This window comes from Gigantopelta aegis, chromosome 7 (genome assembly GCF_016097555.1).
Source record: "Gigantopelta aegis isolate Gae_Host chromosome 7, Gae_host_genome, whole genome shotgun sequence".
NCBI lineage: Eukaryota > Metazoa > Mollusca > Gastropoda > Neomphalida > Peltospiridae > Gigantopelta > Gigantopelta aegis.
This window is the reverse complement of record NC_054705.1, coordinates 32,441,427-32,455,923: the sequence shown is the minus strand read 5'-3', so window position 1 is coordinate 32,455,923 and position 14,497 is coordinate 32,441,427. Positions and strand designations below refer to the sequence as shown.

General features: G+C 36.9%; 1 protein-coding gene across 1 annotated transcript; it reads right to left on the bottom strand.

The window, feature by feature from the left end:
• Nucleotides 1–3,878: 3,878 nt before the first annotated feature.
• On the bottom strand, nucleotides 3,879–14,448 carry LOC121377320 (coiled-coil domain-containing protein 43-like). Its single transcript, XM_041505261.1, has 5 exons — nucleotides 14,275–14,448; nucleotides 8,467–8,557; nucleotides 7,553–7,688; nucleotides 6,790–6,842; nucleotides 3,879–4,946 (listed from the first exon to the last, which is right to left on the bottom strand). Exons 1-5 carry the CDS (start codon nucleotides 14,446–14,448, stop codon nucleotides 4,756–4,758), a joined length of 645 nt encoding a protein of 214 aa, XP_041361195.1. The 3' UTR covers nucleotides 3,879–4,755.
• Between the last annotated feature and the right edge of the window lie 49 nt (nucleotides 14,449–14,497).

Genomic DNA, 14,497 nt, shown 5'->3' with positions numbered 1-14,497 from the left:
TAGACTAGGTTCGACACTAGAATAAAGTGAAATCGGCTTTCCGTTGTACAAGAGTGAGAAACTTAAGTTTTCACCACAAATACGTAACGTCACGTGACGCAGATACTGCTTGTCATTGTAGAAACTATTTCCAGATATGACGTAGTGGTCACCGAACCGGCCTCGGCGGTGTCGTGGTTGATACATCGGACATATAAGGCTGGTAGGTACTGGGTTCGCAGCCCGATACCGGCTCCCACCCAGAGCGAGTTTTAACGACTCATTGGGTAGGTGCAAGACCACTACACCCTCTTGTCTCACTATCAATTAACAACTAACACGCTGCCCTGGACAGACAGCACAGATAACTGAGGTGTGTGCCCAGGACAACTTGCTTGAACCTTAACTGGATATAAGCACGAAAATAAGTTGAAATGAAAAATCACCGACTAAAACTTCATGGGGATGCACCTCAGATGAGCGCTTTACCACCGTGCTCGGATCGATCCCCGTCAGTGGACTATTTCTAGCTCCAGCCAGTGCACCACGACTGGTATATCAAAGGCCGTGGTATATACTACTAGTATCCTGTTTGTGGAATGGTGCATATAAAAGATCCCTTGCTGCTAATTCGAAAAGAGTAGCCCATGAAGTGGCGACAGCGGGTTGTCCTTAACCATATTTCCGACGCCATATAACCGTAAATGAAATATGATGATTGCGTCGTGAAATAAAATATTTCCTTTCATTTACCACCATGCTGCAACCCGCCCCGGCCATTTATGAAGGCACAGTCTGTCAAATTTATTTCACCTAGTAACATAGTCTGTTAAGTTCATTTCACTCGATAATTTCTGCGTGCATTATGTAGTGGAGGATGTCCAAGAACGAAAAAAACAAACAAAAAAACTTTGTTTTGTTTAACGACACCACTAGAGCACATTGATTTATTAATAATCGGCTACTGGATGTCAAACATTTGGTAATTTTGACATATAGACTTAGATAGGAAACCCACTATATTTTTCCATTCCTGTGTAAGGGATCTTCCATGTGCACCATCCCACAGACAGTCGTGGTGCACTGGCTGGAACAAGAAATAGCCCAATGGGCCCACCGACGGGGTCCAAAAGCAAAGTACCTAGGGGTTTCAAACTGTTAAAAATATTATTCCCCCTTGCATATGTGCCTGCAGAGATGGTGGAAGATGACAGCAACTGAGGGAGGCTGGGGAAGTAACATGTCAGTGGCGGATCTAAGCGGGTTACTTCGGGGACGTTTGTGGCCTTTGTCTACGTCATTGACCCCACACCCCACGCCAATGGATTTTCTGGATCCACCACCGCATGTTCCTTCGATTTTTTCAGTGGACGGATGCACCACCGTTCCCTATTCACTGTCCATGACATTGGTTGGAGCAACGATTGCTGGGGTCGAAACTGGCTGAAATGCAGAGGAGACATTTGGTCCATCAAGCTACAAATTCTGCCTGACCAAACATAATCATAAAGTATAAAGACAAAATAATTGCCGATCCGACAGAAGGATCTCCGGGCCGTAGTGATTTTGTTTGGCAAAACACCGATCATAACAGCATTATTTCGACCACTGCATTAGTACACTCACAGGGGGCGGGACGTAGCCCAGTGGTAAAGAAGTACTTGCCTGATGCTCGGTCAGTCTAGGATCGATCTCCGTCATTGGGCTATTTCCCATTCCAGCCAGGGCACCACAACTGGTATATCAAAGGTTGTGGTATGTACTTGTCTGTGAGATGGTGCATATAAAGATCACATACTATTAATGGAAGACATGTAGTAGGTTTCCTCTCTATTAAAATTACTATGTGTCAAAATTACCAAATGGTTTACACCCAATAGACAAAACAACTTTTAACTTTAGTACTCACGTGGGGTGGGGTGGGATGTGTGTGGGGTGTGTGGAGGGGGTGTTGTCAGACATCATGTACGGTACTAATCGTATATGGAGGGGGTAAGTGTTGGTGTAGAACAACAAATCTCTCTCCACCCCTCTCTCCCAGCCCCCCCCCAACACTCTGCCCCCCCTCTCTGTCCTCCCCCCCTCTCCCTATCTCTCTCTCTCTCCTCTCTCTCTCTCTCTCTCTCTCTCTCTCACAAAGAAATAATCCCAATTATTATTTTATAAGTACTAGACAAATACAGATCTGAAATTTTATTATCATTCATTTCAAAGACTACCAAGTCAACACTACAAATTAAAGCAACACAATTACTTTATTTTTATTATTTTATTTGGCAAACAATAAAATGTTAAGTACTAATACATCTGTATTTTATTTCCACCCATGCTATAAAGACCGACACAATCCAATGAAAGAAATATTTGAAAATGAGAAAATGAGACCACTGTTGAAGCTGCTAACCCAAATATGCTAACACTAACAGAAAGTTCAAACACAAATATAATTTTTACCCGTATACATTTTTATTTCAAGAAGGGATATTGAGATTCACCAGGATTACAGGATCATGTATTGTTGATCAATTAAATTAGTTTGTTTGTTTCATGACACCACTTGAGAACATTGATTAATTTATCATTGGCTACTGGATGGAAAAAGAAAGAAATGTTTTATTTCACGACACACTCAACACATTTTATTTACGGTTATATGGCGTCAGACATATGGTTAAGGACCACATAGATATTGAGAGAGGAAACCCGCTGTCGCCACTTCATGGGCTACTCTTTCCGATTAGCAGCAAGGGATCTTTTATATGCACTATCCCACAGACAGGGTAGTACACACCACAGCCTTTAATATACCAGTCGTGGTGCACTGGCTGGAATGAAAAATAGCCCAATAGAGCCTACCAATGGGGATCGATCCCACACCGACCGCGCATTGAGCGAGCGCTGTACCACTGGACTACGTCCCACCCCCGGGTAACTCTGACATGTAGTAATCAGAGGAAACCCGCCACATTTTTTCCTAATGCCACAAGGGATCTTTTATATGCACTTTCCCACAGACAGGAAACCACATACCACGGCCGTTGACCAGTTGTGGTGCACTGGTTGGAATGAGAAAAATCTCAATCAGTTGAATGGATCCACCGAGGTGGTTCGATCCTGCGACGCAAGCACCTCAGGTGAGAGCTCAATCGACTGAGCTAAATCCCGCCCCCACCTTTGAAAACAAGTACAACAGCCACTTGCAACTTGCCAATCAAAATACGGGACACTACCTGTGTGGTGTGTTTGTAAACTTTGGTAAGTCACAGGGCTTTTTGAGAATTTATGAACACAAAACCACCGAGATGAATTAAAACAGGATTACTAAATATAGTGTACTTCGTCTTTCTTTAACAATTGCAGAAGAGACGATTAAACTATCTATGTAAATCTATGATTACATTCATTCACCGTTTGCATTTACCACAGTTTGACACCCAATAGCCGATGTATTTTTCGTGCTGGGCTGTCGTTAAACATCCATTCATTCATTCATTGCACAGGCAGAGAACATTTGAACCCAATTTACAAAGCCTGTTTATGTCTTACACACATGTAACTACATACATTTACAGTGCTTAAAGGAACAAACCCTAGTTTGAAAACACTAAGGCGTATTTTTGACTATTACAGCCATTTTGGATAACTGAAATCATATTTTACTTAGATTTTATTGTTTAGATTATCCATTTCTGTACATTTTAAGTGTTTCTGGTCTGGTCTGTTTTCAATGTCACAAAATATATTTCTCATATTTTTAAAAACGCACATGTGTCTGAGAAGTACATGTAACAGTCATGTAGTCGAGTTTTAGTCTATTTTTAAGAGGGTATTTCATCATTTCAAAGTCACAGACTCTTGTTTCACTTAATTGTAACTTTATCCAGATGAGTTACAGGTTTGTAGATTAACTAAACTTGGTGTTAATTTTCACGGGTTGAAACTAGGGTCCGTCTCTTTAAACACCTTTGTTTAAGAAAAACAGGCTTCGTAAATTCAGCTAATTGGTGCGTTTTTAAAAATGTTTAGCGACAGTTGGTGATCAGTTGAAAACTGAGTAACAATTAATGTTTAACATTTTAGTATTGTGTAGTGATTTCCGAAATTTGCGTAGTGAATCGTGACGAGTCATTGAATAAAATGTTCCCTGACATGCACCATGTAGTGACTCACGGAAAAAACAAGTAATTGCAGCAATTTTGCATTATCTGTCGAGTCAACCAAAAAAGGGTATTACATGAGGTATTTATTTTAATTTAACAGTACATACATGCATGTTTCACAATATGGATTTATATATTTAATTAAACAAGATAAAAAATGTTTTGCAACAGCAAAAATCCCAAAGCATGAGCCATCTGTAATTTCCAAATTGTAAAAATTTAAATTTAAAATTTACTGCCATGAATAATACCCATTTTACATAATATAGTAGTTTTGTTTGTACATCATTTACGCAATTATTTTTTCCCACAACTGATTTTTCGTTTGTGTAAAATTTATTGAATGATCAGTCACAGCAATACATCTTTAAAAATTTCATTTTCGAAAAAAAAAAAAAAAAACAACAATTATGCAATGTTTTTTCGAACATAACCCCTTTACAAGTTTAGCAAAGTTTGAAAATGTGGAAGCCAATGCTGGATTTAATAATTGTTAACTTTAAAGAAGAAGAAGATATTCATACATAACCTCTTTCGTATAACAATCTTGGTGTGACATTCATAAATAATTTATTTGTATAATTTATTATTCTAAGTATGCTAATTTCGACTCCTGCTACCGCCGTTTCTCTCCTTTCTGTGTGCGTTTCTTCTCGCCATCTTTGCGGTCCAGCACTTTCTGTTTCTGGTTTTCACGATCTTTTTTATCTTTCTCCTTCTTCTTTTCATGCTCCTGTTTCGACTTTTCCCGTTTTTCCTTCTCCGCTTTCAGGACAGCCTCTTTGTTTACGTTCTTAGTGACAAGAGCTAAACAGTTAAGAAATCGTAATCAATGTCAGTGGAGGATCCAGACAATCCATTTAGGGGGCCCCAATGACATGAGGCGGAATGCCAAGGGAACTTTGGGGGAGATATGGAGGGGGATGAACATTAATATCTAATAAAATTATAACTGTCGCAAAATTTAGATCCGCCTCTGAGTGTGTGTTAGCCAAGAAAAGAAATGTTTAATGACAGCCATAGGCATACAGGTTCCCAAATTTGTATGGGGGGGGGGGGGGGGGGGGGGGGGGGCTGGGGGAGAGGCTGGTTTTTGCCCGAATTAAACGAAAATGCCCAAATGTGGATAACAACATTTATTCATATTAGCATTACTACTAAACAGCTATATAGGGTTGCAAATTAATCACTACGCATTTTTACAACTAATTTTGAGGGTAGAATGATGAAAATACATGGTAAAAGGTCTCAGGTTAGCACATTTTGCCCAAATATCTCTATAATTTATTCCTGAATTTGAAGTTTTGCTCCAGCACTAAGGGGCAGTTGCACCCCCCCCCCCTCCCCCCCACACACACACACACCTACACCTGCTTCGTACAATTATGACCGTAGCACATTTTAAAGTATGGTTCAGACATCGACATGAACCCCCCGCAAGCATTCTGAGAGTACTGCTTGAGCAATACATGTCCATTAACAGGCCCAACAAATTTTCATATCTTCTAAAGGAAGGAAGAAAATGGTTTATTTAACGACACACTAAAACCCATTTTATTTACAGTTATATGGTGGCGGATCATATGGTTGAGGACCACACAGATATTGAGGCAGGAAACATGCTGTCACCACTTCATGAGCTACTCTTTTTGATTAACAGCAAGGGATCTTTTATATGCACCATCCCATATACAAGATAGCACATACCATGGCCTTTGATGTACCAGTCGTGGTGCACTGGCTGGAGCAAGAAATAGCCCAATGATGTGTGAGATGTGTGGGATCGATCCCTGTTGGTGGGCCCACTAGGCTATTTCTTGTTCCAGCCAGTGCACCATGACTGGTATATCAAAGGCTGTGGTATGTACTACCCTGTCTGTGGGATGGTGCATATAAAAGATCCCTTGCTGCTAATCGAAAAGAGTAGCTCATGAAGTGGCGACAGCGGGTTTCCTCTCTCAATATCTGTGTGGTCCTTAACCATATGTCTGACGCCATATAACTGTAAATACAATGTGTTGAGTACGTGTTAAATAAAACATTTCTTTCTTTGCTAAAACATAGTCTAAAAAACTAAGTTCAAGAGCCATAATGTGAAAAATGTATAAATCGTCATGAAAGTTAAACTTGATCTGTAACAGTAATGACTAACAATGAGTGATGAATTGCTCTCCTAACTCAGATTATGCTAAAGCTCTACACAAAATATCAGCTTAATATCTTGAGGGATTGTGATATTTATAAACATTTGGTAATTCCGACATCTAGTCTTAGATGGGAAACATGCTACATTTTTCCACTAGTAGCAAGAGATATTTTAAATGCACCATCCCACAGCTTGGATAGCACATACCACTGCACATACCACTGGAACGAGAAATAGCCCAATGGGTCCGCCGACAGGGATCGATCCCAAACCGACTGCGCATCAAGTGAGCTCTTTACCACTGGGCTACACCCTGGCCCTGAAATGTTTTAACGACAAACCAGTTGTGGTACACTGGTTGGAATGAGAAATAGCCCAATGGGCCCACCGACAGGGATCGATCCCAGACTGACCATGCATCAAGTGAGCACTGTACCATTGGATTATGACCCCCCCCCCCACCATACCCCATGTACAATGAAAGTGATTTGACAAAAAGGATACAGTCACCACCTGCTTCTGTCTTCTTTGTCGATTCCTCAGGCCTGCTGGCATCTCTAGGAAGCAAATTAAGGAAAATACCTGACGATTTTGACTGAATTCAAGTCTAGCTCTGGCACTTGCCAGGCCTTGACCGTAACCTTTTTCAGTGGTAGCCCACTGGGCAACTGCGTGACACTTCAAAGTCTTGTCTATATACTTGTCTATATATACTCTTCAAAAAAAGTAGGGGAACTCTAATAAGAATTTACTATTGCCAAAATTGTAAGGTATATTAGCTGTGGGGAATGGTTATAGGATAATAGTGAATTAATTGGACAAGCATTACAACCAGTAGTTCAGTATTACAGTAGGTTTTATGACCACCAAAGATCTTGAAGGACGATTTTGGTCAGAAATGAAAGTTGAAAGTTAACCGTTTTTTTATCAGTAAATCGCAAATTCAAACAATAAAAATGACTAAAAACAAAAGAATAACAACTGTATGATCAACAGAATGAAAAAGACAGAAATAATGTTCCACAGTGATTAATCGACCTTCCTGGAAATTGTCAAAATCAAGAATGACACCCCACGCACGTGTACGGGCAACTGCATGATGCACGTGCAAACTATGGAATGTGTTTCGGTGTGTTGATAAACAGACCTGAACATTCTTTACTAAGATGTCTATGGTCAAAACGTTTGTTCGGTCTAATAGTTGATATTAACATTAATATTTCAGGTTCCCCTACTTTTTTTGAAGAGAATAATTGATTAAGGATACTCCTCATCAGACACTTGACTGTACTGAGCTAAAATGGCTTCTTTTCTCGCGAGCTCTTCGCTGGTGAGTTGTCTTTCCTTTGCTACAGTTAGTTTCCGTTCACTGAGTATTTGTGACAGTTTATCACCTAAATCAGCTGACAAAAAAAAAAAAAATTTTTTTTTTTACAAAATTGAATTTGATAGTAACAGACTTACCAATACATTTTTAGGGTACCATGATGGCATGAATCATAATTTAAAAAAAATAAAATCATCCCTTAAACATTAATGTTATGATTGAATTACAAGCAAAATTGACTTTACAGATACACAGGTCTGTAGATTATATTGTCTGAATTAAATTAAATTAAATTAAATTAAAGTTACAGTTTGTTTTGTTTAAAAATACCACTAGAACACATTGATTTATTCATCATTGGCTATTAGGTGTCAAACATTTGGTAATTTATATCTAGTCTTAGAGAGAAATCCTGCTACATTTTTCCATTAGTAGCAAAGGATCTTTTATATCCATCATCCTACAGACAGGATAGCACATACCATGGCCATTGATATGTCAGTCATGATGCACTGGCTAGAATGAGAAACCAACTATGGTCGGTAATTACCAACTTTCATCCATGGGTGGTAATTACCAACTTTGAAAAACCAATTATAGGTGGTAATTACCAACTTTGAGAAACCAACTATAGGTGGTAATTACCAACTACGGGTGGTAAAACCTACTATGTGGTAAAACCTACTATGGGTGGTAATTACCAACTTTGAGAAACCAACTATGGGTGGTAATTAACAACTATGGGTGGTAAAACCAACTATAGGTGGTAATTACCAACAATGGGTGGTAATTACCAACTTTGAAAAACCAACAATGGATGGCTAGTTGATTTTCATGTCGTTTCATTACTATACCTGTATTGTCTTCTGCTGAATTTTTCTTTTGTTTCTGAAATTCATTCCATTTCTGAATCAACTCTTCACACACTGCATCTTGGTCTTGTGACTGAAAAGACACAAATAAGAAATAACATCAGGCATGCATCAGGGCATACAATTTGGCAAAAACGATTTTGTCTGTCCGTTATGCAAAACCAATATCAACATAAATGAAAGATCGTTTGTGCAAAAGCTGTAATCGTTCGACAGAAAATCTTTAAATAAAATTATCACTTTTTTTGGAAGAAAATTGGCCTACATTGCCTGTATGCGAAAGATACAATGTATCTGTGTTTGACGAAGATCATCTGCAAATAAACATTATATTTGTTTAAGCCTAAATTGAAATTTGTTAAAAAAAAAAATTTAAATCCAAATCTTCTCCAAAACAAGTGAAAATTTTTTTTGACATGGGTCGATTTTCGTGGGTCGGTCGGGTTAGGACAAACAAACCTAATTTTTATTTTCACCTGGTAGCTTTTAACTTAGTCCAAGCACACAAAAGGTATATTTTCATATTTATGATAGGAGAAAAGCTACGAAAATCACTTGTTTGAATTAGTGCTGCAACGATAAACCGGTATACCAGTATACCGCGATAATTGATCAGCTCGATACGAACCGCGGTACAGTTTTGCGTATCGCGATTTTTATACACTATTTTTTTCCTCGTATCTTATTTGACTTGAAATAGGCAAACAAACAAACAAAAACCACATGATTTTATTAATTAGTGATGACAGGAAATGTAACAATCACGTCAAGCGTAGTCGGCTTACTTGTTGGCATACAAAGTGATAGGTCGGTTATACCTGGTTCTAACTTTTAAACAAAACGTGTCAGAAGTCCAATGAAAATAACCAGTTAACGATAATTACAAATAAATGTTTTGTTACTTACTCATTATCATTCATTGTTCATTTACGTTGGAATACGGCTACGGCTACGGCTATCATCTTCAAAGAAATAAAACAACAAGTGAGAATCACACATCGCTGTTTTTCACTGAAATCGGAATACTTCGGCCGATCGTTCAAAACACATAGGCCAGTAACCTCTGGTTCGGTCGATCTGCCGAAATATTGCGATTCAATACGTACATTTCCGTGTCATGCGAGCAGCAACGGAAAAACCCGATAGCAAGGATTTCCAAATGTGACAATTTAAAAACAGTTTGACACCGTCACACCGGTGTTCTAGTAGACTAGTATTTTGTTAAAAAATAAAAATGACCAAGAAGAACATTATGCAACTAATAAATGTCGTGGTTTATATAATCATTTAGGTCTATGATGGAATGAATATTACAAATATTTCGATTTATAAATATACATGTACTTAGTATTACTTATTTAACTCAAACTAGCTATGTCAAGTTTTATTCACAAAAAACACATGCAACAATTATTAAGCAACTGACCATCAAAGAAACGTTGACGTGTTTGATGTTTGTAATGATGGGTTTAGCCTAACAGCTGAAACTAATAAAGATCATTAATAAGTTTATGCATTCTGCTTTCATTAAAAAACCCCACCCATAAACATTAAATTTAAATAATATCAACTATATTGCAATACATATCGCAATACGGTTTCTTATATCGCAATATATCGTTTTTGACCGTATCGTTGCACCCCTAGTTTGAATATCGTTGCCCATTAACCTATTCATTTGTATCTGAACTACTGAAGAAAATTGTTTGAATAAAAAAAAAAAGCGGACCAATGACAAATTGGTTGTCTAAAAAATTCAAAATTTTATGCACTGTGCATGCATACATAAATACACACACATGCATGCACACGTGTAGAGTGCACAAGGTATAGAGAATACAACGAGTGGCTGTTTAATACCATTTAAGAACTGCCTGTTATTTCTTTTATGTTTTAGGTTCATCGGTGTATGAAAGAAAAAGCATACACAAACTGGGTGAATTGGTAAAGCTGTTCATGCTTCACACAAAAGGATGTCATTTTCTTTTGTTGTGATAACCATTCTGTGTGTAGCCTGTACAAGTAGGACTGCATTCACTTTCTATTATTTTATTTTCAGTATTAAGTTCGACCACATTATTATATATATATACTTTTTCTTTTCTTTATAACTACATCTTTTATGGTCATACTTAATGCTTTGTTTATTGTTTCAACATGGAGTGATGTCCGTAAGGCATGTTGCATCTTAGGAATGGAAATGTCTTATTTAACAACGCACTCAACACATTTTATTGACGGTTATATGGCGTCAGACATATGGTTAAAGACCACACAAATATTGAGAGAGGAAACCCGCTGTCGCCACTTCATGGACTACTCTTCGATTAGCAGCAAGGGATCTTTTATATGCACCATTCCACAGACAGGATAATACATACCACGACCTTTGTTACTCCAGTTGTGGAGCACTGGCTGGAATGAGAAATAGCCAACCGACGGGGATTGATCCTAGACCAACCGTGCATCAAGCAAACGCTTTACCACTGGGCTACATCTTGCCCCATCTTAGGAATGAATCTATTTATAGCATACTTCTTCATTTCCACAAAGTGCTATGCTAGTACCTGCCATATCTGAAAATTGTGACAATTGCGACAAAACTTTAATTCTTCCAAAATAAGGACATGTTGGGCCATCATTTACCTGGTCATGATCAGATTGGTTCACAAAAACAAAACGGGTTACCTCAATTTCTTTTTGAATAATTTTAAAATTTTTGTAGACTGAACATGCGTCTTTAATTCATTACAATTTGAAATACTGTTGACTTCAAACTTCATAAAACATAAGGCCATGAGAATGAAAGTTATAGATTAGCGTCCACCGCCCGCATGCCGTGAAAGGTACCGCTAAAAATTTTCATTATTTACAAAAAAGGCACTTAATGATCGTGAAGGATCATGACTGCCTCGACCACATAGAGAAGCTGTACTGTGCTTGTGGATATGAGCCCTGCTGTATACAGTGTGGAGAATACCTCCATGGTGTCGAAGATGAAGCAGATACCTATCCTCAGTGCGAAGACTGCCTTGATCCACCAATCCAAAGGAGACACTGAATCATATAGGCCCTAGCTAGCTAGTTAGAGCTCAATTAAAATGCAATTAAAAAATTTCAATAGTTTATATTCCACCTTCAAACATGTCAAAGACCTCATTTGGACTTGAATCTACTATGGAAATAATAGATCAATAAAAATAATGAATAATGAAAAATGAAAAAAAGCCTCATGTGTATTTAAAATTGTTCGGACGCAAATCTATAACTTTCATTCTCTTGGCCTAATCATAATGTAGTGACCACCAAGCAAAGGGCCGCAACTCTAAATGCGTTTTATCATTTCGCCAAAAACGCGACCCCGAATACCTACATGTCGGTTACGGCTTTACAGTCATTAACGACCGACTTAATTGTTAAAAATCAGTAGTTTTCGTAAACTAGAATGATGAATAAATTGGTTTATATGACTCTAGCACCTTGGTTGGAAATCAAAAGTGGTAAAATTATTTTCCCAAATAGGCCCCTAATAGGTTATCAATTTGTAACCTTTTATCAGCCATAAACACTATTTATATGTATATGATATTATGTGCAATATTTTAAACAACCGATTTATGTCACTAACATAAATTTAAACCACTGTAAGTAAAAGAATTGATTTATTAAAGTAATTATGATTGACCAGCATTTTTATACCAAGGGACATAACTTTTGAAATTCTCGCCACTAATTTTAAGATTGTTTCTTTCATAGCGCACACAGAATCTCAAACTTGCATACATATTCTTATTATAAACAAGACTGATTGGTGCCAAAAATAAAATAAATAAATTGCAAAAAAGATTTAATGAGCATAAATCATTTTCAGTCTAGATTTTGCCTCATATTTGACTAAATACAGTTATGAGCCAAATGTTTTCAGTGTGACAGTTGTAAACCAAAAGTATAAATGTAATACATAAACATGACAATTTGGTACATTTACAATGTGAAAATAAAAGACAAGTATGTACTTAAATTATACATTAAATAAGTTATTGAAATTTGTTCACATGTGTATATTTATAGTTAATATTTATTTACCTATAATTACCAAATTAATATTCACCGACAGCCCATAACGACTATATACTAATGCCTCTTGGTCTAGTTGGTTTGTTAACCTCATAACAAAACAGCTTCAAAGCATGAATTGATACGTTTAATGTTTAGTTAACAATGTTTATCGTCAGTTCAGTATATTGTCATTAAAATTAAAATGCTAACACTTTGGCAAGAACAACATATGTACTGTGGCCAGAATGAATGATGGTTAATTAGTTTTAAAGCATAATAAAATCGCACATTTCAATGCTTTCTATATGTCATATTAAAAATACTCTACACCAAATCATTGTTTACCTACCCTGGGTTTCTGCCAGAGGGTAAGGAGGGTAAAATTAGATGTATGTACTCAAAAATCTCGGAAATTAATGGATATATTTTGTTTTAATTTTTAGACAGATTATAGTAAGATAATTGCTGTTTAAAATTTGTAAAAATGCATAAAATAAAATGTCCAATAAAACAACATTTCAAACCCATAACCACCCAATATATGCCTTTGAATATATTTAGTTTTTATTACGTATCCTCGAATTATGTTCTGGCATAAAGCCTGCTACCTTTGGCAGAGGTTGAAACAATTGGTCGCCTAATGTTCGACTGTTACCATAAAATAATATAATTAATCACTTTTGGCATCTAGCAATTTAAAGCAAAATTTGCAATAGTTACCACTTGGAATAAGCATCATATATATATATATATATATTTTTTTTTTTCACCTGTAATATATTTTCACCAAGACTTCCTTCTACCTCCATGAATGATTAAAGAAAATAACACTGGATATATTTTAATTATTTTTGTTTTATTCCAAAATATAATAACAAATGTGTTTTATGTCAGTATGTGGAGCAAACTACCTGATACAGTTGGTTTGAAATCATGATTACAAAATCCTAAAGACAAAGGAACTGGCTCCTAATCTCAGCCTCTACATATTGTCTACATTTGTGCAGGCCTGTAGGAACGATATTTGAAGTGTGTGGGGGAGGGAGATACAGTCTCATCTTTATATCATTTTTATGTGGAGTAGTGAAAATTTAAAACATACATTTTTGTCCTCAAGTGTGGCATGGAGAAAAAGCCCCTAGGCTTGCCCCCCCCCCCCCCCACCCCCCGCCCCCCACACACCCCACCCCAGTTCCTACGGGCCTGATGTATTTTATATATTATTAATAAATACAAAGACTACACAATGATATTGTCTATAGAACAAATCAGTTGTAAAATGATTGTCACTATGTGACAACATTATAATATTTTCCAACATTTCTGTGTTTCTGTGCCCGGCTGTGGACAATTTTGACAGACTGGTAACACATTTGCTTAATAATTAAAAATACACGGTTTAACCAAACACATTGAAACTTGGAGGATAACTAGTTAAGATAACAAAGTAAAGTGTGCTAATTTTAGTTTTTTGTTAAAGTATTATATCTTGCTTTGGTGAGGAGGGGACGCTTTTTTGCAAATTTGCGAAATCGGCCTCTAGAATATCCATTGACGTGTCATGTTTACATCTATGCTGAACAAGATTTATGATAAAATATTATTACATTTTGTGTGTTTTTCTTCTAATTAGGTCCATTAGCTTTAGTTTACATTACAAAAGTCATAAACAAGTATGTTAAAAAAAATGCTTGTTGTATGGGACTACATAATGAATTTAAAAAAACGAACCACAACTTCACCAATAATGCTCCCCAGACTTTCTTTCTTTTCTTCTATTGGCGTATCAGTTTCATCCAATATTGCAGAAATATAAGAAACAAATACATCTGTGTCACAATCAGGATTTAACGACAAAAGTTTATCTGACAGCCACAAATCATATGGACTACTGGAGGCTGCCATTATTCCTCTTCTGTTGTATTTTATTACATTATATTGAACAACTGCATTT

Bases quoted from the DNA above. Each gene is read 5' to 3' on its own strand.
- LOC121377320 (XM_041505261.1), bottom strand. From the start codon at position 14,448: ATGGCAGCCTCCAGTAGTCCATATGATTTGTGGCTGTCAGATAAACTT. The intron at 7,689-8,466 runs GTATAGTAATGA...TTTTTTTGTCAG, and splicing joins TTCAGCAGAAGACAATACAG to CTGATTTAGGTGATAAACTG. The intron at 6,843-7,552 runs GTATCCTTAATC...TTTGCTTCCTAG, and splicing joins AGTCAAGTGTCTGATGAGGA to AGATGCCAGCAGGCCTGAGG.